We start from the raw sequence: 24,063 nt of genomic DNA, 5'->3' as shown, positions 1-24,063 counted from the left end.
TGAAAGTACATAGGAAAGTAGAAAAACAGGTGGATTGGTCAGAGGATGGTGCTATAGAACTGTGGTGGAATGGAAGTAAATTGATAGATCTAGAGCCTATTCCGGCTAGGCTGCGGGTTCGTATTCTGCCCCACATCTTTGTTTTTGCTTTTAGAACTGGGTAGTAAGTGAATTTTTTTTTTTAAAGTCACCAAATTCTAGCTGTGTGGCCCAGGAAAGCCATTCAACTTGATTTTAATGCCTAAGATTTTTAATCTGTAAAAGAAGGCTACTTTTGCAAGTCTAAAATCCTATGGAATGCCTCCTAGCACAGTGGTTGAAGACATTGGTGTCATGTTATCTTTATGAGCCACATAATTGTGTCATCTGAATTAAGCTATCCTTGTTCTCTTACCCATTTTCACTGCTGAGTGAGAAGGCGAAGGAGAGGAGAAAGGAGGGGAGAGGAAGAGAAGGAAAGGACAAGGAAAGAGGTAAAACCTAGTGGAAGTGTAGCTGATCATTCCTGAAACACCTGTCAGGATACATTAAACTAAAGCCATTGAATCATTATTTTCATATATATCCCATTTCTGTTATGAAACAGTACTTTGTTTCTACCCTAAAAGCTGAAATGTGATGTTTAGCTGACTGCTTTCAAATTGGGATATCCATGGAAGCCCAGGTCTAGGAATGAACTGAAGTAATTTTTAAGATTGCTTTTAGTTTTCTTATTATTTTAACAGCGTATTTGAGCATGCAATAAATTGACATATTTAAAGTAAGCAATTTGATAAGTTTTAATACATGATACAGCAGTGAAATCATCACCACAGTGAAGATAGTAAACCTATCCCTCATCCCCAGGGTGTTCATGCCCCTTTGTGATCCCTACCCACCACCCTCCCCACAGCCTCACCTACCCCCCAGGCAACAATTTATGTCTGAGACTATAGATTACTTTGCAATTTTTACAATAAATGCAAAATCTATAAAACTGGAATCATAGAGTATATGCTTTTTTGTGTGTGAAGTCTTTCCCTCGGCATAACTTGAGAGTCATTCGTGTTGTTATGTTTATTAATCGATCATTCCAAGTAGCATCTCATACCTGTAATCCCAGCACTTTGGGAGGTGGAGGTGGTGGAAGGATCACCTCGACCCAGGTTTGAAACCAGCCTGGGCAACACAGTGAGACTTCTGTCTCCACAGAAAATTAGCTGGGCATGGTGACGCATGCCAGTAGTCCTAGCTACTTGAGAGGCTGAGGAAGGAGGACTGCTTGAGCCTGGGAGATCAAGGCTGCAGTGAGTCCTGTTTGTGCCACTGCACTCCAGCCAGGGCAACTGAGCAAGGCTCTGCCTCAAAAAAAAAAAAAAAAATAATAATAATAATAATAATTCATTCCCTTTTATAGGAAGTAGTATTCCATTGTATGGACATACTACAATTTGTTTATATACTCACTCGTTGATAAATATTTGGGATGTTTCCAGTTTAGGGCTATTACAAATAAAACTCCAGTAGTCTCTTGGTGTACCTGGGGGATTGGTTCTATGACTGCCCAAGGGTACCAAAATTTTCTTCAAGCTCTGCAGTTTGTCTGTGGAACCTGCCTATAGAAAAAGTTGGGTTTTGCATCCTGTAAATACTGTATTTTTGATCTGCTTGGTTGAAAAAAATGCACATATAAGTGGACCCATGCAGTTCAAACCTAAGTTGATCAAAAGTCAGCTGGCACCATGAACGCTGGTGTACAAGTATTTGTATCAACATAGGCTTTCTTTTTCCTTGGGTAAATACCTAGTAGTGAAATGACTGAATAAAATGGCAAGTGTATGGTAACTTTGTAAGAAACTGTTTTGCCAAGCTGTGTGCCATTTTATATTTTACAGTCCTACCAGCAGTATGTGAGCTCCAGCTCCTGTATATTCTTGTCCAATACTTTCCATGGTCAGTTTTTTTAACTTTAGCTGTTCTAAGAGATATGTAGTAATGTCTCATGATGGTTTTAAGTTAACAAATGATGTTGGACATTTTTTGATGTGCCTATCTGCCATTTCTATATCTTTTTTTGTGAAATGTCTGGTTAAATCTCTTACCTAGGATTTTTTTTTTAATTGAGTTTATAAAGTGCTTTCTATATTCTTTAGCAGATACATGCTTTGCAAATTTTTTCCAGATGTCTTGACTTTTCATTTGTCCGATGGTGTCTTTCAAAGAGCCATTTTTAATTTTTGAATTTTAAAAGTTCTTATCGATTGTTCTTTTATGAATCATGCTTTTGGTTCATATCTAGGAAATCTTCGCCTAATCCAAAGTCATAAAGATTTTCTGCTATATTTTCTTCTAGAAGTTTTATTATTTTACTTTTTACATTTAGGTCTATGAACCATTTTTAGTTGATCTTGTATCTGGGATGAGGTATGGACTGAAGTTTTATTTATTCGTACTTGGATGACCAATTGCTTTCAGCACCATTTGTTGAAAAGACTATATGTTCTGAATTTCATTGCCTTTATATATTTGTCAGTTGTCCATATGTTTGTAGGTCTATTTCTAGACTCTGTTGTATTCTGTATATCTATTTATCTTTCCAAAGGCCAGTACTACTCTGTCTTGATTACTGTTGCTCAAATAAGGTTGTGATAGCCCTGCAATTTTTTTTTTTTTTTTTTGAGACGGAGTCTCGCTCTGTCGCCCAGGCTGGAGTGCAGTGGCCGGATCTCAGCTCACTGCAAGCTCGGCCTCCTGGGTTTACGCCATTCTCCTGCCTCAGCCTCCCGAGTAGCTGGGACTACAGGTGCCTGCCACCTCGCCTGGCTAGATTTTTGTATTTTTTAGTAGAGACGGGGTTTCACCGTGTTAGCCAGGATGGTCTCGATCTCCTGACCTCGTGATCCGCCCGTCTCGGCCTCCCAAAGTGCTGGGATTACAGGCTTGAGCCACCGCGCCCAGCCAGCCCTGCAACTTTGTTCTCTCTTTTTTTTTAAGCTGTTTTGCTATTCTAGGTCCTTTGAATTTCATTAATTTTAGAATTGGCTTGTCAATGTGTACCAAAAAAACCTGCTAGACTTTATTGGAATTGCATTTTATCTATGGGTCAATTCAAGTATTCCAATGCATGAACAAGGTCTATCTCTACATTTATTCAAGTCATCTTTTATTTATCTCAGGAATGTTTTATAGTTTTCAGTATACAGGTCTTACACATCTTTTAACATATTTATCCTTAAGTATTTCATGTTTTGATACTATTGTAGATGGTATTTTTAATTTCAATTTTCAGTTGTTTATTGCCAAAATATAGAAATACAATTGGTCTTACATGTTGATCTTATATTTTGGACCTTTGCTCAATCTGCTTAGTGGTTCTAGTAGCATTTTTGTAGATTCCATCGGATTTTCTACATGGATAATCATGCTGTACAAAAATAAAGCTTTTCTTTGTCTTTTCTAATTTGGATATCTTTTATTTCTTTTTCTTTCCTTATATTCTTTTCTTTTCTTTTCTTTTTTTTTTTTTTTGAGATAGAGTCTCACACTATCTCCAGGCTGGAGTGCAGTTGCATGATCTCGGCTCACTGCAACCTCCACCTCCTGGGTTCAAGTGATTCTCCTGCCTCAGCCTCCCAAGTAGCTGGGACTACAGGTGTGCACCACCATGCCCAGCTCATTTTTTTTTTTTTTTTTTGTATTTTTTTAGTAGAGATGGGGTTTCACCATGTTGGCCAGGATGGGCTTGCCTTATGTTCTTGCCTGGAAGTTCTTTACCAAGTTGAAGACATTTGCTTCTATTCCTAGTGTTAACTCTTAACATTTTTAAAAAAGATCAGGAATAGATATTGGATTTTAGCAAATGATTTTCTGCATCTACTGAGATAATCATTTTGTTTGTTTGTTTTACTTTGTTATATAATTTATTACATTTATTAATTTTCTAACATTATGCCAACCTTTCATTTTTAGGATAAAACCCACTTGGTAATGATATATCACCTTTTAAAACATCATTGGATTTTACCGGATAATTTTTTAAAATTTTGCAGCTATATTCTCCTTACAGCACTTAGAGCTTGCCGTTATTTTGTTTATTTTTCGTGTTTTTCTTTTGAACAGAATGTAAGCTTCCTGAGTACAGGTGCTGGCAATACAACATATGTTTTGTTTATTATTTTTATCCCCAACACCTAGCTCAGGGCTGGCACATAGCAGATGCCCAGTAAATATTTTGTTGTTGAAAGTAATGTCAAAAGATGATGTTTGAAAAGTCCTGGGCCATCATGAAGGGCCTCATGTGCCAAGCTAAGGAATTTGGAGTGTATCCTGGGGAACCCGGGGAGTGACCCAAGAATTTTGAGTAAGGAGTGACACTCTGGTGATGGGAAACAGATCAAAAGTGAGTTTGTCTGGTGACTGGGAGACCATTCTCCTAATTATCAAATAAATCCAGTCGAGAGAAGGCGAAGGCTTTAACTAAAGCAGTGGTCATAGGATGGAGAAGAAAGAGCAGTAAGTGCTATTTAGAAGGAAGGGTGGATACCACATGAGGGACTACACGTGAAGGGGTGGAGAGGAGGATGTTAATGAACTGTTGGTTAACTTGGAAACACAGGTGGAGGCGTGTGGGTGGGAAGTTGGGAGGACTTGGGTTGGAGGACTCTGGGGTAGCCAAGCAGAGAGTCCCAGAAGGCATCTGAGCATGTGGGTTTGGAGAGCTTGGCTCTGGAAGTATGGCTTAGGACCCTTCAGATATAGGTGGTCATTGAGGCAGGTAAGTGTTGATAATCCGTCTTCTATAGCACTCTGCACTTTCCTCTGCCCTGGTACTCACCACACCTTATATTCCTGGCCACCTCCTCAGCTAGACTGTGGATGCTGTGAGGACAGAGGCCAAGAATCCTTAGCCTCACCCCTGTGTCTGATCACTAGTGAGGGCTCTGTAAATATTTGTTGAAGGATTTGAATTGTGCTTCTGCCATTTACTGATTTGGACTAGATGCATTGCTTAATCTATGAGCATTTCAGTTTTCTCATCTGTAAAATGAAGAAAATGTTCACTCCATAAGTTTGTCATAAGTATTAGACGAGATAAAGAACATTTGGTACCTCACTAAGTGTTAGTTCCTTTCCATCTTATTGAACTGAATCTAAATAAGTCATTTAGAGAAAGGGAACTATACATGAAATCCTTTTTCTTTTTTTAAGATCTCCGTAAGGAAGATCTTGGGTCCCTATCGAGGCCTCATTTCTTCATGCTTTTAAAATTTCCTTTGATTATTATTTACTTTGCATTTAGGCTTAAGTGCTATACTTAAAATACCAAATGGGCAATTGTTCTTCTAGAGAGATGAAATCTATTACTCTACTCTAGACAGATAAAATCTATTATGAAAACTCTATATTGTAGTTGTTGGCCAAAGCAGTTAAACATAAATCTGATAAAGCCACGGGTTCATTTCACAGTTTTCTTTTTAATCATTACATTAAAAAACTGAAAAATAAGTGTTCTCTTTAACATCTAATCTAGTAAGATTTAATATTAAAGACATGTAATGGGGGCTTTAGTTTTGAAAATCTAGTTTGATTTGAATGCTAATTAGCCTGATTACTTGCCTAGCTTAGGAACTATATTTTAGTTATTTTCCAGGTTTCTATTTTATCCCCCTTTTTTAGTGAATAGGTTTCCTATTCTAGTAATATTAAAGACTTTTGAGAAGGAATTTTAACTGGTCAGTAAGTTTGGTTAGAAAAATGCTATATGAGTGCTTTCTTTTAAATTGCTAAGGGCAGAGAATGAAAACTACCTGTATATGGGAGTGATATGATTTGGATCTGTGTCTGCACCAAATCTCATGTCAAATTGTAATCCCCATTGTTGGAAGTGGAGCCTGGTGGGAAGTGATTGGATCATGGGGGTGGTTTCTAATGAATGATTTAGCACCATCCCCCTTGGTACTGTCCTCACAAAAGTGAGTGAGTTCTCATGAGATCTAGTTGTTTAAAAGTATATAGCACCTCCCTCCTCTCTCTTGCTCCTGCTCCTGCCATGTAAGACATGCCAGCTCCCCCTTTGCCTTCCACCATGATTGTAAGTTCCCTGAGACCTCCCCAGAAGCCAAGCAGATGCCCACATCATGCTTCCTGTACAGTCTACAGAACTGTGAGCCAATTAAATCTATTTTCTTTATAAATTACCCAGTCTCAGGCATTTCTTTATAGCAGTGAGAGAACAAACTAATACAGAAAAATGGTACAGAGGAGTGGGATATTGCTATAAAGATATCTGAAAATGTGGAAGCAGCTTTGGAGCTGGGTAATGGGCAGAGTTTAGAAGGGTGTGGAGGGCTCAGAAGAAGATAGGAAGATTAGGGAAGTTTTGAAATTCCCTAGAGGTGTGTTGAATTGTTGTGACCTAAATGCTGATAGTGATATGGACAGAGATGGCCAACCTAAGGAGGTCTCAGATAGAAATGAAGAACTTATTGGGAATGGGAATAAAGGTCACTTTTGTTATGCCTTAGCAAAGAACATGGCTGCATTGTGCTCCTGCCCTAGGGAATCTGTGGATCTTAGAAACTGAGAATGATGATTTAGAGTATCTAGTGGAAGAAATTTCTAAGCAGCAAAGCGTTCAAGATGTGGCCTGGCTACTTCTGACAGCCAGTGCTCATATGTGTGAACAAAGAAATGATCTGAAGTTGGAACTTATATTTAAAGGGGAAGCAGAGTGTAAAAGTTTGGAAAATGTGCAACCTTTTCTACCATGTGGTAGAAAAGAAAAGCCCATTTTGTGGGGAGGGATTCAAGCAGGCTGCAGACATTTGCATAAATAAAAAGGAGCCAAGTGCTGATAACCAAAACACTGGGGAAAAAGGTCTCGAAGGCATGTCAGAGACTTTCACAGCAACCCCTATCATCACAGGCCCAGAGGTCTAGGAGGAATGAATGTTTTGTGGGCCAGGCCAAGGGCCCCACTCCCCTGCATGGCATTGGGACACTGCTCCCTGCATCCCAGCTGCTCCAGCTTTAGCTGTGACTCAAATGGGCCCTAGTAAAGCTTGGGCTGCTGCTCTAGAGGGTGCAAGCCATAAACCTTGGCAGCTTCCACATGGAATTAAGCCTGTGGGTGCACAGAGTGCACGAGTTGAGGCTTGGGAGCCTCCACCTAAATTTCAGAGGATGTATGGAAATGCCTGGATGTCCAAGTAGAAGCCTGCTGCAAGGGTGGAGCCCTCATGGAGAATGTCTACCTAAGACAGTGTGGAGGGGAAATGTGGGGTTGGAGCCCCCACATACAGTCCCCACTGGGGCACTGCCTAGTGGAGCTGTGAGAAGAGAGCCACCATCATCTAGACCCTAGAATGGTAGATCCACCAGCAGCTTGCACCCTCAGCCTGCCAAAGCTGCAGACATTCAACACCAGCCCATGAGAGCAGCTGCGGGGGCTGAACCCTGCAAAGCCACAGAAGCATAACTGCCCAAAGCTTTTGGGCACACCAGTGTGCCCTTGGTGTATGATATAGAGTAAAAGGAGATTATTTTGGAGCCTTAAGATTTAATGACTACCTTGGTGGGTTTCCAACTTCTGTGGGGCTTATAGCTCCTTTCTTTTGGCCAATGTTTCCTTTTTGGAATGGGAATATTTACCCAGTGCTTGTATCCCCATTGTGTCTTAGAGGTAACTAACTTGTTTTTTATTTTACAGGCTTATAGGCAGAAGGGGCTAGCCTCGTCTCAGATGAGACTTTGGGCTTCAGACTTTTGAGTTAATTCTGAAATGAGCTAAGACTTTGGGGAACTCTGGGAAGGCATGATTATAGTTTGCAACATGAGAAGGATGTGAGATTTTGGGGTTAGAGGTGTAATGATATGGTTTGTATCTGTTTCCCCACCAAATCTCATGTTGAATTGTAATCCCCAATGTTGGAGGTGGGGCCTGATGAGAGGTGATTGGATCATGGGAGGAAATTTCTCATGACTGGTTTAGCACAATCCCCCTTGGTACTGGCCTCGCAATAGTGAGTTCTCATGAGATCTGGTCACATAAAAGTGAGTAACATCTTTCTGCACTCTATCTCTTGCTCCTTCTCCGGCCATGTGAAGTACCGCTCCCCCTTTGCCTTCCACCATGATTCTAACTTTGCTTGCTAAGGCCTCCCCAGAAGCCAAGCAGATGCCAGCATCATGCTTCCTGTACAGCCTGCAGAACTATGAGCCTATTAAATCTCTTTTCTTTATATATTACCCAGTCTCAGGTATTTCTTTATAGCAATGCAAGAGCAGACTGATACAGGGAATATTCACTTTCCAGCCAATAATAACCAACTTTAGTTGCTAAACTAATAATTTAATGTTTTGCTATCAAGGAGATGTTGAAATTGTGGTTACTGTGAACTTATATGGAATGTTAAGAAGTTCTGAATAGTGGAAAAGGAACCAAGAGTCGAGAAGCCTGGGTTTGAGGTTTGGTGCTAACTCACTTTGTCACTGCTGGCAAGACCCATAATTTTGTAGGGCTTTAGTTTTCTCATACGGAAAATGAGTTTGGACTAAGTTTTCTGCTTGCTTTAAGACTCCTGTGATTCTAATTCTGTAAATATGAAATGAATAATGCTGTAATTTGTCTATTATGGGAGTTGGGGATGTTAAGTGAATTCATTCCCCCAAATGAATGAATCCAGTTTATGGCTTTATTATAAGTTTCCTGAGGCATATACAGTGGCACAGGTGCACAGGGTACTGCACAATTGAGTAAAGAAAGTTCAGATTGACATAGACTGTAGGTGAGTGATGGCCACAGGCTTTGGAATGGGATTCCCACCTGGATTGCTTTAAATGATGATCCAAAACCCATTCTAAATGAGAAGCTTTTCAGGAAAGTATTGAGGGATAGTGGCGCAGCCTGTCATCTGGATTTCCATCTTCACTCTGCCACTTACAGTAGCTGATGACCAGAGTCTCTGCAGCCCTTCCACGCCTATAAGACACAGGAGACTGATTCCACAACCAGTGCTGTTCCTAATTTTGAAGAAAGCATTACTGGGACAGAGGATGTTACACTGATTCCCTTATGTCTCTAGAACTTTCTATGAAGGTGTAAAAATCATAAAAGTTTTATAAATTTAAAACAAAGAATAACATATGGAGGCAGAAATTCAAACAAACAGAAGCTATGATAGAGGTATGGACAGTGGGGGCCCAAGGAAGAACATGACCCAATTCTCCCTGGGGTGGCAGAGTAGGGCTGGGGACAGCATTCCATCATCACCAATTGTACAGAGAAGTTGCTTGAGTTGAGTTTTGAAAGACGAGTAGATTTTGATGGATACAAAATCAATAAAAAAATTGATGACTTCTTTGGATTTTCTGATGGGTTTTTGGCTCCATATAGATGGAAAAGAAAAGGTCCAAGACTGTATTTTCATAATCTCTCCCCAGTGTCTTATAGCGCACTACCCTGACTCTCCATATCAGACCCTGCCTACCATGCTGCTGTCAAATTTGACTTTAACTACATATCTGAGAGCTGTCCATTGCCCTAAGAATCACAACCAAAAATATACTGATTTCCTTTCATTTACATGTGCTTTTAGGTAATATGGTTCTTATAATAGAGCTAATGAGAGATGAGTAATTATATTTCACTTAAAATCTACTTAATGTTTTTATATAGGTAGATATTATATTTAGTATGTATTACAGGTGGCTGTTTTAATGACTCATATTGCTATTTAAAATTAATAAATTTTAAAAACACAAGCCAAGACTATTTTTAGGCTATAGTCTCAGTGCTCCGGAAATTTATACATTTTTCAAAGATATTAATAGCTATTTATATAGTTAATTTGGCAATGACTTATTAAAAAAATATATTTCTGTTCTTGGGTCATCCTGAAAGCACCAATTTTAATTACAGCATTAACCTTCAGACACATTTTCATCTCATTTATAATTAATAATTATATAGTACAGTAAAATATATAATCTTGGGAGCAAAGCCAAGTAAAATGAAAATGAAATGCTATCACTTGACTTAAAATCTTCCTAAGTCAGGAGCCTTGTTGGTTTGAGACAGGGGAATTGTGCCAATGGGCAGGTGCAGCCTCCTGCCTGTACTTATAGCACTTATTGAAAGTGTTCCAGCTGGGTGAGGTGGCTCACACCTGTAATCCCAGCACTTTGGGAGGTTGAGGTAAGCAGATTATCTGAGGTCAGGAATTCAAGACCAGCCTGGCCAACATGGCAAAACCCCACCTTTACCCAAAATACAAAAATTAGCAAGGCATGGTGGTGTGTGCCTGGTCCCAGCTACTCAGGAGGCCGAGGCAGGAGAGTTGCTTGAACCCAGGAGATGGAGGTTGCAGTGAGCCAAGATTGTAACCACTGCACTCCAACCTGGGTGACAGAGAGAGATTCCATCTCAAAAAAAAAAAAAAGAAAAAGAAAAAGAAAAAAGAAAATAAGTGTTCCTTACTTTCAGTGAGATTTTTGTTGTTGTTTTTGTTAGACTATGTTTTATTTCATGTCTGAGGATGAAATTACTGAAAAGACCCAATTCCTAATTTAGGGATATACAAATGCAGATATCAGACTGCATTAGTGTTAACATTCAGAATGTTTTCAGATACTTTTACATAGTACACAAATATTATTTTGTAATAAATGTCATTCAAAATAGGTTCTGGTCACCTAAAAGAAATTTAAAAGAAATATTCTTTATTTACAGTATTTATATCATCTGTGTTTTCTAATGATAGACTCCAGGTACAGGCATTTAAAAAAAATATGGATAAAATCTAAAGGTGCAGGTTTATCTTGTCATATAACTAAGCCTCAGTTTAGTCTTTCATAAACTGGGGATTAAAATATCCATCTTAAAGGGTTGTCATGAGGATTAAATGAGCTCGTGAATGTGAAGCCATCATTTTAGTATGTGACACATGGCAAGGGCATAATAAATTGTAAATGTTACTTATTAATATTTTATTATTTTTTAAACTGAATTTACTACTATAATTTTTTTTCTAGAGAAAGTTTTTGCCCACTCACCCCCAACCTTTCCTATTTCCCTCATGGTTAGCTAATACCTGATGTTCCTTCTCAGCCTTTGGTAAAATGTGAATTTGACAAAGGTAGAGTTAGTCTCCCCTTCCAGCACATCTCATCCCTCGCCTAGCTCTGCCCCAATAGCTCTCAGCCAGCACCCCCAGTTGGTCATGGCCAGCTTCCACCACATCCCCTCAGATGTAGCAGATATTGATTTAAGTGGCTCCGTTAAGGCTGTTCAGAGTAGGCAAAACAAACAGGGCTAGGCCTCCTGAGATCTTGGTTCTTAACCAGTTTGTTGATTGCCTGTCTTTGACTGAGTTAACGCACTGCTTTTAGACTCCAAACCCAGCATCTGTGGGGTGTTTCTGTGTAGATCAAATTATAATGTAAATACAGACACTTTTGGGAAAGGCTGTACAGACAGTAGTTGTTATGAGACCTATCCATCTTTCAAAACTCAACTCAAAGAATGCTGCTCCGATCCCCCCTCTCCCATCCCAGGCGGAACTGGGTCATTTTCTTCCTTGGGCCCCTACTGTCCATACCTCTATTGAGGCTTCTATTTGTTTGCATTTCTGCCTCCCATATTAGATATTCTTTGTTTTAGATTTATAAAACTTTTGTGATTTTTATACCCTAGAACACACAGAACCAACCATGACTCATATTTCAAAATTTGTATTGCTAATTGATATGCTATTATGTGTCATGTTCTGCTATGTTTCCAATAATCTCAAATTGTTCTTTTTTTCTGTTAAAACATTGAGGAAAAACATTTTCCTGTTAAAACATTGTTTCCTGTTAATACATTGAGGAGATGTAATAATTTCAAGACTGGGCCCAAGATCATGTTCTCTGAAGCTCTGAACACCCCCTGCCTAACACAGTATCTAATATTCAGCAGGAGCTTAAGAACAGTTGAATAAATAATTGAAAGAAAATTATTGAATAGGAGACTCAGGAAGATTAAGAACCTTCAAGCTGTAAATGTATCTCTAATGGTAAAGATTCAGATTCTATGACAGTAGGTGAGGAAATAATCTCAGATCTGCTGGCATTCCATAAATCACACCGTATAAGGCGTTTGGTCACTGACTCTTGTTGAAGTGCTTCTCCACACAATAAGGCATAAAACTTTTTCAGTATAGTTATTGATTCCAATGTAGACAAGAACTCTAAAAAACACCCTTTGTCATCATTATTCTATGATTGCAAGTCTCCTTTTTAAAAGATAGCAAAAAACAAAACAAAACAAAAAAACTGTTGCTGTTATAGAATTCTTTCTTAGATATACAGTCATCCCTCTGTGTATGTGGGGGATTGGTTCCAGAACCCCCACATATACCAAAATCTGGGTTTTCTCAAGAACCACCAACCCATATATACAAAAAGTCATCCCCTCCATATGCATGGGTTTCAAAACCCACGAATACTGTATTTTCTATTTGTGTTCAGTTGAAAAAAAATCCACATATAAGTGGACCTCTGCAGCTTAAAGTGGTATCGTTCAAGGACCAACTCTGCATGTTTTAACTATAGTGAACCCTGGTTTGTTATGACTTGTTATCATGAATTTATCCTATATATGAATTCAAATGAATCAAGCTCTTCCTGTGACTCCCTGCCCCCATTTGCCCTATATTAAATAACACGAGTTCCAATCTTCTTTAAATTTTCATGATCTGGCTTCATAATAAAGCTTTATAGTTGGTTCTCACCGTTTGTATCACCCTGGGGAAGGAGAGAGAATTGGATGTTCATTTTGCACATTATTTTAACCTCAGCTAATGGAAACTTTCTCTAACTTCCTGTGTAGGTCAGCAATTTAAAGTTGGATTATCCACAGAAATCATATTTCATTGTGGATTCATCCTAGAGGCTCTAAACTGGGAAAGGAATAGACTGGGAGGGGGGGTCTCAGTGAGGGTGTGTGAGGACCCCTGTTGCTGCTTCTCTGGAGGTTAAGGGGATTTATTACACTCAGTTCTAAATGTTTCAAGTGCAGAAAGAACTGTGTAAGTCCTAAATGTTAGTGGTGGAGGACATCTTAGGCGGGAAATATTCTTTCTTATTGCCAATGAAGAAATGGAAGTTTTTGATTGTTTCCTTTCTTTGCTTTCAGAGAGTAGTCTGTCTGTGGCGACTGTTTTGAGAATCTTGTTTTCCACATTGTGATCGCTGATTAAATCTCATTCACTGTAGACATGATTTATATATCACAAATTTCCTTTCCCTCACATAAGAGATGCTTGTCTAGGCAGAGTATGCAGAAGTCTCACACTAACCTCCCACGGATGTCAGCCCTCCCTCCAGGGCGCTCGCTCTCAGTGCTCTCTCTTCACCTCTGACTAGTTTATCACACTTATCATGTGTCTCCTGGCATTTGGTTGAGTCGAATTCTATCTCTGTTATTAGCTAAGTGTCTCTGCTGACGAGTCGTTGCTCACTTGTGCGTCCTACTCACAGGTAAGCTGTATTAAGGTGTATTACCAATAAGTGTGAAGTCTTCCAGTTTGCCTGATTCCTACTTTTTTTTTTAATACATAAGAATGAATTCAAGGTTATCCCTATAACAATGTTGCTCTCATTCCCTTATATTGATTGCACTGGGAATGACCCTGAGTGTGTCCATGGGAATGTATTAGGAATAGGAATGTCATCTGTCATGTGTTGCAAGGAAGAAGTAAAAAAAAAAAAAAAAAGGTTGAAAAGCACAGTGTTAGAGAATAAACTCTTGGATAAAAATGTCTGTGTCTAACTCATTTTTTACCCACACAGGGCCTAGCACTATGCCTCACACATAGTAGGGACTCAATAAATGTTTTGAGAATGAACTAATGAATGCAACCCAATAGGTAAATACATTCCAGAGACATTATTCTGAAGAAGAAAAAAGAAAATACCACATTTTGGGGTTGTTTTAGCATCATGTTTCAAAAAAGTGAATTTTCTTCTTGAAAAAGACTTTCTATAGGTAGAAATTGAGTTGCACATTGCTTACTGACAGCCCGTACCACTGTCCAGACCCATTAGACACAAGGGTCACTTTCATAATCCACCATTGCAACATGCCTTATGTTTTTCCACCTAGGTGGTTCTGGTAAATTGTCATCACAAGTTATTACCCTTAAGTCTAACATATTCTGAAGGAATAGGTGGCTGATACTGTCATTTGAGGACTAAGAAATATTTGTCTAGACATTTGATCCAATCTGTATTTTTATTTGATGTGTAATTGGCGAGAAAATAGCAAAGACAAATTTAAATGCTTGCATCTCTAACCTTGTCACAGTGTCTGAGCATTCATTCATCATCATTATCTTGGATTCCTGCAGCCAGCAGACTTCATAGGAAAGCAAGCACTGAAACAGATTAAAGCCAAGGGGCTGAAACGAAGACTGGTCTGCCTCACCTTGGCAACGGATGATGTTGATCCAGAGGGAAATGAAAGCATCTGGTACAATGGCAAGGTGAGTGCTGAGGACCTCACTGCCAGGGGCTGTGGCATCTTCTGCAACAGAAACCCCCCTTGTTCCTATTTTCTCTTAAACCCTTTTGCTATTAATTATTTATTGGAGGGATGACACCCTTTTGATTTCTGAGCTGACATTCAACAGACAGAACGCAATTAACTGAAAGGAAAATGAAATGTTGCTCATTTTTGAAAACATAAAATTCTATATATTCTGTTTAAAGAAAACAAACCCAAGGACTTGAAATACATTGGACAATGAGGAGGGTATGATTTAGAGGGTAAATGATCTATTTGCTCATCACATCCATGTCTGTAAATGCAAAAGATGGATTTTATAAAAAATTTGGCATTCTGATTTAACTTTTTATGGATCTTTCAGAAGGAGGCAATTAGCATATTAACAGGGAAAAAATCCAAATGAAAACATCTATGACAATAGAGGGTAGAACCTTAGAAAGTAAATCAAAGTATGGAAACCATTTGGTTCTTCAGGAAGAGTAAAATCACCTTCTCATTTTGGAATGTTACTTTTCATTCTTTCTATTTGTATTCAGTAAAACCAGATAACGTATCAATGGGACTTTGTTTTCTCCATTTTTTCTCCCAAGCTTTCTGCATTCAGTTACTTTCTCCATTTTTTTATTACTATTTGTAAAACCCAATTTTGTTGAAACTGAATGTGGATGTGTTTTTCCTGGTATTAGCAGGCACGTGTGGGACACCCAGCTTAGACCACGGGGAGGGAATAGAGCCTTCAAAGCTCATCTAAACAATGGTTCCACAATGAACAGGGTCAGCTTGGTCATTACCCAAGACTCAGAGCTTCTGTGCCTGGGTTTTTTTCTTATTCACTGCAGCCTACTTGATATTTGTTTCCATTTTCTCTATCTCATCAGTAACACAAAGAGTGCTAGAAGTGGAGAAAGCCAGTGGTGTCAAATCACAGCCTTTGGGGCTAAAGCATGGGTCAATTTAACAAAGAACTAACAACTACTGAGTTCTTACTGTATACCAGATATTTTTCGTGTGCTCTCCCATTTAACTTTACACCACGCCTGTCAGATATGTATGATCATTTCCATTTTAAAGATGAGGCTTTGAGGGGCTCAGAAGTAACTTGTTTGAGGTTACATGGCTAGTGATTGATAGAATCAAGCTCCCACTCAGGTCTAGTTTCCAGCTTTGAATTTCTGGTCCTTTCTTCTAAGACATAAAAGAGATCAATTTGATCTCTTTTCTGTCTCTGCTGATGTCCCCCTGTAGTTTCTTAAGAATTTAATTAATTAATTAATTTGTTTATTTATTTTGAGACAGAGCCTTACTCTGTTGCCCAGGCTGAAGTGCAGCGGCATGATCTTGCTTCACTGCAACCTCCGCTTCCCGGGTTCAAGTGATTCTCCTGCCTCAGCCTCCCAAGTAGCTGGGATTACGGGTGCATGCCACCATGCTCGGCTAATTTTTGTATTTTTAGTAGAGATGGGGTTTCTCCATGTTGGCCAGGCTGGTCTTGATCACCAGCCAGGTCATACATCCACCTTGGTCTCCCAAAGTGCTGGGATTACAGGCATGAGCCACTGCTCCCGGCCTTAAGAATTTAATTCTATACCCACATTCTTTTGCATCTGAGTATCAGGTGGATGTTATTAGAGTCTGTGAAGCCAACTGACTTTTCTCAGATCTCAAGTGCTTTCACCTGTCTGTAAGCCTGGATGGGCCGACCTCTACTTCCTTCTTAAATTGGGCTGAGTTTGCTCTTCTGTTTGAACTGTTCCTACCTTTCTCCCTGTCTCTTCATTCTCTTTCTGTTCTGTATCTCTGGTTCAGCCCTCTTTTCTTAATATATATTCTTCCCTATTTCATATTTGCCCACAATTCACATGATTTCTACTTATAACCAGCTCTGTCATTAATTAACTATTTGACCTGTTCTTGAGCTGATCTCTGGGCCTCAGTTTTCTCATCTGTAAAATGAAGCCATTGGATGAGATAATGTCTTCTTGTCATTACATTTCCTCCCACCTCATCTTTCCTTTGTTGTTTATTTTTCACTCTATTCCCAGTCAGTTTTCTCAGTACTTCTTAGTACAGTCTACACGTACCCTTCCACCAACCTTCTGTTTTACTCAGCATGGAATGAAAGAGATATTATGCTATATTTTTCTGTATTCCCACGTCATCCACAGTCAACTGATTTTTAGCCACCTTAAATATGATGATACCAAAATTAGTTTTAAAACCCTGAAAACCCAAGCTCCAATCTAAAGTTTTTTCATCTGCCTATGCATATACTGCATTTACATGCTATATTGTTCACCTTTCCTTGCCATCTGCTTATAAAACTGCTAATCCAATTATAGGATTCTAGCTCTTGGATTTCCTAATATGAGTTTGCCTGCTCTTTGATGCTTAGTAAGGTCATCATTTTAACATGCAGATGGTCTTCTTTTTTGATCCTTTTTCAGAGGCCCTTCTTGGATCGTCTTTACTCTGGACTGCTTTGAAATAATTTTTGCTTTTTATTTTCAGACTTGGTCTTGACTTGTGTTGCTTTTAGTATTTTATTCTTGCAAGCATTTTCAGTGCTAGAGATAGGGTACAAATGTATTTGTTTATTGCCTTTTTTTTTTTTTTTTTTAGTGTCTACCATATGCCAGCGATATTCTAGGCACTGGGGATACAGCAGTGAACAAAACACAAGAATCTCTGACCTCATGGAGTTTACATTCCAGAGGAGGGAGAGATGGACAGTGGACAAAATAAATAAAGTATATTGCATGTCAGATGGTCTTTAGTGCCTTGGGGAAAGGTCAAGTCCAACTGGGAGCAGGGCAGTGCTGGAGAAAGGGATTCTAACCTTAAATGAGGTTTAATTTTTTAAAAATCAAGGCATAAAGATGGTCATGAGAAAGGCTTTCTTTATATTGGGTGACTCAGTTATAAAAGATGCTTTGAAATAGAGGTTTGTGGAGAGGTTTGGAGAGCTTAGAAGGTTTTTAAAATTATTATTTGTAAACTACAACACACAGGGACAAAGAAAAACACAATAGAACATCAAACAAAATTATGTTAACTTCCTTCAAAGGCCATTTGCCATGTTACCTTCTGGAAGTCAGATAGAGACTTCTCATAATTTGAGAGAGAAATGAGAAAAGGCTAAAAATAGATGAGAATTATTCACATTGGTAAAAAGAAGGTCAATGTTTGTTTTAACAAAGAATGAGAATTTACCAGGCAGAGGGTGGGGACCGATTGTTCTCACAGTTCACTGAACTAAAAGATGGAATGGATCTAATTGAACCTGGAAGACTTTAGGCAAAACTGTTTGAAATTTATGCAAGGGAAAACATTTCCCTGGAGATTTAGTAATAGGGTACAAGGAAAGGCCAGACTTCTGAAATACCCTGGGCTTCTAACCCCTGGATTAGAGAGAAATTCAAGTAGAAATGACAGTAAATTCTAGCAGAAAGCAAAGCAAACTTTAAAAATAGCACTCGTAAGTAAGGACTCTCTTTTTTCAGTTTACTAATGCAGAATGGCTGCAAGACAAATCACTGCTGGGATGTTAGGAGATGAGAAGGGCTGAGGAAACGGTGCATGTAGTCTCCTAAGAGTGATTGTGGGCTTTTGACCCAGTGAGTCAGGGGATCACAGCCTGAGACCAGCGCGGGTCTCTTCCTATTTTCTGAAGACGCTCAAGCAAACCAGATTAACTCTCCTAGGGCTCCAAACCCAAATCTCTCTCTTACAGGTGGGGAAATGAAACCAAGGTTACCAAGAAAGTCTTTCAAAAAGCAATGATTAAGCCAGGCATGATAGCTCATGCCAGTAATCCCAGCACTTTGGGAGGCCAAGGCAGGCTGATCACTTGAGTTCAGGAGTTCGAGACCAGCCTGGCCAACATGGTGAAACCCCGTCTCTACTAGAAATATAAAAATTAGCCAGGTATGGTGATGCACACCTGTAGTCCCAGCTACTCAGGAAGCTGAGGCAGGAGAATCACTTGAACCCGGGAGGCGGAAGTTGCAGAGAGCCAAGATTGCACCTCTGCACTCCAGCTGGGGCAACAGAGCAAGACTCCATCTCAAAAAACAAACAAAAACAAAAGCAATGATTGGGTGCAGCCACAGAGCTGCTCCCAGGTTCCACATGGCTGAGGGGGACGCAGGGGTGACCAAAGACAGGATGAAGAAAGTGAAGTAATGGCAGCCATCGATGGCAAGGAATGGTGTGTCATTGATAACTGTGCCAAAATACTTTGTGTTAGAATTAGTGATGATATAGATGACCCCAAATGGACACTTTGCTTGCAAGTGATGCTGCCAAATGAGTACCCAGGTACAGCTCCGCCTCTCTATCAGTTGAATGCTCATTGGCTTAAAGGGCAAGAACTTGTGCATTTGTTGAATAACCTTGAGGAAATACATATGTGGCTGCCCCATTTGGTTCAGAAAGAGTACCTGCTTTGTGTCCCTGGGATCCAGGCTATGTTTCTTTTCCTCCCAAAATATTTAATGAGAAAATGACAGAATATTGGTGAAAGTATTCTTTACCTGTGAGTGGAGAAAATAAGAGATGTTCCAATACAAAATCTCAGATGACAGAATCACGCCCAGATGTAAAGAAAGAAACTGCAGAGAAAGATGTTGAATGTGAAGATGGTCTCCTTTTTGCATATCAGCCAGAAAGCTCGGTAAAAGCACTGGATTTTGATATCAGTGAAAATCGAAGAGAAATAGAATTCTCTCCGATTGATCATGGCATTTCTGTTACAGACCAAATAAGTACTTTTCAGGCAGACTTGTCTCCAGTACTTTGTCCCAAACAGGTGAAAATGGTTCTTTCCAACTTGTATGAGAATAAGAAAATAGCTAGTACCGCCCACAGCATCTATGCCTGAAGAATATATTGTGAGGACAAACAGACCTTCTTACAGGGTTGTGAGGGTGATGGGGAAACAGCAGCTGGTGGACATCTTCTTCATCTCATGGAGATTTTAAATGTGAGGAATATCTTGGTGGTGGTATCACGCTGGTATGGAGGCATTCTGTAGGACCAGATCACTTTAAACATAACTGTGCCAGAAACGTACTAGTGGAGAACAACAACACACATTCACCTGAAAATCATCTAAGGCTTTGGGAAAAAAACCAAAAAATGTTCATCACTGAGTAATGGATTAAGTGAAAATCCAGGAGTTTCCACCTGCAGTTGTGGGCTGAGGTGACAATTCTTCCAACATATTTGTTAGCATAAATATTATGCCTCAATTTCTGGTGCAAATTAGTGATTGTGAAATTTCCAAAAGTGATTTTCTTGTCTCTGTTTCTTTGTTTAATTCTTATAATATAAAGCAATAAATATGGAGAGTCCGTAGTCTTCTTCCACACCAGGAAAAAAAAAAAAACAGCAATGATTGAAACTCTAACCTCTCTGACCCTAATCCCTGCCTGTATCACTGAACTATGATCTAAAGGAGAACAGCAATTTTAAAGCATGTGTTATAACTTGTCAGTTAACAATCAGCCAGAGAGAAACTTTTACTAATGAATGTATTCACATTTTTTTTTTTAATCAACCAGTTTTCACAGTAAGTTTAGAAATCATATGGAGAGCTTCTGATTTGGGGTTCCAAAGAGAATTAAAAACTGGGACTACAGAGATAGGAGTCTGCAATTAAAGTCATGAATGTGTTAGCATCTAAAATACTAGAAGTGCTATAGTAAGATTGTTGACTGTAGCGTGCTCTTTGCTGAGGCAGCTGAATGATCACCAGGCTGATTCCCGTCCGTGAATGTCTTGAGCTCCAGCTATAAACAGTCCCCTGAGCCAGATGGTAAGACTTTAAGGATTAGTGCAATGTAGTGTGGCCAGGAGAAGCCATTTTGAGCAGGGCTATGTATCATGTTTTACTTTTGTTGTCTTCCTTTTCTTTTTGTTCCATGTAATGTTTTGACGACAGTTTTCTGTATTTTCTGCTTTTCCTTCTTTTTCATTCTTTCCTTTAGACCTGATTTCCAATAACCTTCTTATCTTTTAATCAAACTTGTTATATAGACTTTTTTTTTTTGAGACAGTCTCACTCTGTCATCCAGGCTGGAGTGCAGTGGCCAGATCTCAGCTCACTGCAATCTCCGCCTCCCAGGTTCAAGCAATTCTCATGCTTCAGCCTTCTGAGTGTGCCTCAGAGAGTGTAGGTGCCTGCCACCACGCCCAGCTAATTTTTGTATTTTTAGTAGAGACAAGGTTTCACCATTTTGGCCAGGCTGGTCTTGAACTCCTGACCTAAAATGATCCGCCTGCCTTGGCATCCCCAAGTGCTGGGATTACAGGCACGAGCCACCACTCCTGGCCTAAACTAAGTATTACTGTTTTAAAAATGAGAAATTTCAGAGTAATACAGATGTGTACCTTGAGAGTTACTTTTCATAATTTGTAAGCTGTCATTCATCCTCTCAAAATGTGAAGTTTTCCTCCTGTGTCTCTGGCGTCGTGTCCCCAGACAGCATTTCAGAAAACTTCCATTTTCTAAGTTGAATCTGTATTGCAGGGTTTTTTTTCACCCAGAGATGAGGAGCACAGAGCTGTGACCGAGACAATGAGGACTGTTGGGTCTTGTTTTCCAGGTGGTTGGCAACACGACATCTGGAAGCTATAGCTACAGCATCCAGAAGAGTCTGGCGTTCGCATATGTCCCTGTGGAACTAAGTGAAGTGGGACAGCAAGTGGAAGTTGAACTATTAGGCAAAAATTACCCAGCAGTCGTCATACAACAACCTTTGGTATTGACCGAACCAACCAGAAACCGGCTTCAGAAAAAAGGTGGAAAGGACAAAACTTGAAAAAAGACCTTTAGCAGTCAACTGAATTGGAGTTGCTAATGACTGTCCTTGAAATTATCATAATTGGTTCCCAGGGGAATAGAGGAAACCAGGAATTCATTTCAAAATCATCAAAGTCTAGATTTAGAATCTTAACGAAACCTTTCTGTTAAGTGTTTTCTAAGCAAGACAGAATAATAGATAAATGATTTACATTTTTCTTTTAAATGAAGAAATTTGAAATGAATTTTTTTTTTATTACCCCACATTACCCAGTCGGCAAAACATTTAGGTGTTTGCTAATACATACAATCATTACTATAAACGAATTAAAGGACATTTTATAATTTTAGTGACAAATGCATTCGGTTCTTGATAGCTGAAAACAAATTAATAAATTATCTTTTACATGAAAACATGTATAATATTGTTGATGGATTTACTTCATAGAGAAATCTTTCCTTAGATGAATAAATGATAGTTGTAATTTTTCATGATATAGCTGTAATGAAAATAGTAAATTTTAACATTGACATATAGCCAACATTTTAATTCAAGTCTCTGAAATATTTATCATTTTCTTAATGACTTCCCTGAAAGGAGCTTTATAGGACATTATTATTCTCCTTTCAAAGGTTGTTTTAGAAGAGAAGTTGCAAGAAAGAACAGAGTCTTCCAAAGGAAGCGGTACTTGTAAACTTTCAGAAATGAAGCTGATACATAAATAGATTGTGCCAGTACAAACACAGTTTGAATACTGAACACCTCTCTTTGGGAAAGAATTAATGCAAGTTGACATCACATGGTGCTGTTCTGAATATCATTTCACAAAGCATTTGACAAAGCAGGTCAAACAAAAGCTTAAGAGCTGACAGTTAGTGCTATGTACAGCAAGAAAAAAAATCAATTTAGAAATAATTCTTTGATATACTTTTTGAAATTATTTGGGTGTAGTTGATGGAATAAATCAATTTATTTTGTAAAGGGTGGTTTATCATTTATAATTAATTTATACATGCATATATTTGTTACACATTTATAGATGTTTTCTTAAGTATTAAAAAAACTGAATATGAAGCATGGTAAGATTCTGTCATTTGAATAAACTTTAAAATGATTTCTTAACTTGTAAGTTTTCAAAAAGTGCCAATTTTACATTTTAAATGTTTTATAACAGTAGTTATATATTAGAACTCTTCACATGTTCATTTCTCTTTGGCATGTCCTCTTAGATGAGAAAAGAAGGAAATTCCTTTGGTAACAAACAAATTTCCTAATTATTGGGAATGTTATCTAGGTTCTTTAGTCCAGTTCATGTTAGTGCTGGGAATTTGGGATATCAGCTTCTCATTCTCTGCCTTTCTATAACCCCATGACCTCAGGATAGTTACATACCATCTCTGGGTTCCTCCTCTGTGAAATAGGTTTAGACTCTTTTTTGCATACTATATTATCAAGAAGCAATAATGAAAGTACAACATTAAATTCATATCATATAGTTAATATAGCACTAAAACTGATGAATAAAAGAATAGACCATTCAGATGAATGTGAAAAATTTAAAGAAATCCTACGCACAGGATAAAAGAAGTCTACCCCGATTTCCTTAAGAAGTTGCCCTCATTCTCTCTTTTGTTGTATGTTAGGTGCTATTAGGTTTCGTAGATTACCCCAGCACCCCCACTCATACTCAGCCAGTCCGTCCTGGCCTCAGCACCAGGTTTGGTATCAGCCAATTCATGGGCTGACAACGACCTTCAACACACCCTAACTATGGAAAGCTGAGAAGAGTTAACCAGATTTCTTCCATGGGAATTTGGATTGTGAACCATCAGAGGAAAAACTGGTTAGTACTAAAAGCCGAAGCTGAAAAGATGGATAGAAATAGAAGCCATAAGCCCAAGGGAGCAATGAGAACTCCCGATAAGGAGGGAGACACTGAGAGAGAAACAGAGAGAATAAAAGACCAGTTCCCAAAGCTCTCGGCTCCTGATGGCTTGCTGGCCAGTTCTTGGGTGAGAACCTTGACTTAAAAGGGCCTAACTGAAACCACTAGCTTCTGAAAAGTGGAACATACACGGAGAGAGGTTAGTGTCAGCCGTGAACAGCAAACAGCCAGCATACTTGAAAACACTGGTGATGTGCAGAAGTCTGTGTCTACAGTTCAGAAAAACATTCTCAAGAATGTGATGATGAATGATAGGCACTTTCTTCCCCTGAGTGACGAAAACTTTTTGGAATTGCAAAAACAGTTTCTAGTCAACACATTATCAAAACATTTATGGTATGTTGCTAATGTTAACATCCTAACTAATCTGTGTCTTTCTTCTTTTCTACTGATAAGGAAAGATGACAGAAAAAAAATCTTAAAGTATACTGTGTGGGACATTAAATAACAGACAGACGAGATTCTGGAATTTTACTGAGAGCATGTTGTGCATATTTTAATTGAACAAAAGGAAAGGTTGATATTATCAGGAAACACAGCAGTTGTGAAAGGAAAAAGGTTTTGGCTACACAAATAGCATTTTTTAAAAAAATTTAAGTTCTAAGGTACATGTGCACAACGTGCAGGTTTGTTACGTATGTATACATGTGCCATGTTGGTGTGCTGCACCCATTAACTCGTCATTTACATTAGGTATATCTCCTAATGCTATCCCTCCTCCCTCCTCCCTCCTCCCTCCTCCCTCCCCACAATAGGCCCGGGTGTGTGACATTCCCCTTCCTGTGTCCAAG

The 24,063-nt window shown here is 38.9% G+C and overlaps 1 protein-coding gene and 1 pseudogene across 2 annotated transcripts in view; both read left to right on the top strand.

The window, feature by feature from the left end:
• DMGDH (dimethylglycine dehydrogenase) overlaps positions 1-22,401 on the top strand; it is a 120,965-nt gene extending 98,564 nt beyond the window's left edge. For both annotated transcript variants that reach the window (XM_017959687.3, XM_003899855.3), the window contains 2 exons: positions 14,367-14,501; positions 21,130-22,401. In XM_017959687.3, the coding sequence (XP_017815176.1) occupies positions 14,367-14,501; positions 21,130-21,345 (351 nt within the window). In that variant the 3' untranslated portion in view covers positions 21,346-22,401. The remainder of the gene's footprint in view (positions 1-14,366; positions 14,502-21,129) is intronic.
• Positions 18,542-20,616, top strand: LOC103885202 (annotated as a pseudogene).
• Positions 22,402-24,063: the final 1,662 nt, after the last annotated feature.

The sequence above is a fragment of the Papio anubis genome, chromosome 5 (assembly GCF_008728515.1).
Source record: "Papio anubis isolate 15944 chromosome 5, Panubis1.0, whole genome shotgun sequence".
Taxonomy (NCBI): domain Eukaryota; kingdom Metazoa; phylum Chordata; class Mammalia; order Primates; family Cercopithecidae; genus Papio; species Papio anubis.
This window is presented reverse-complemented; position numbering and strand designations above follow the sequence as displayed.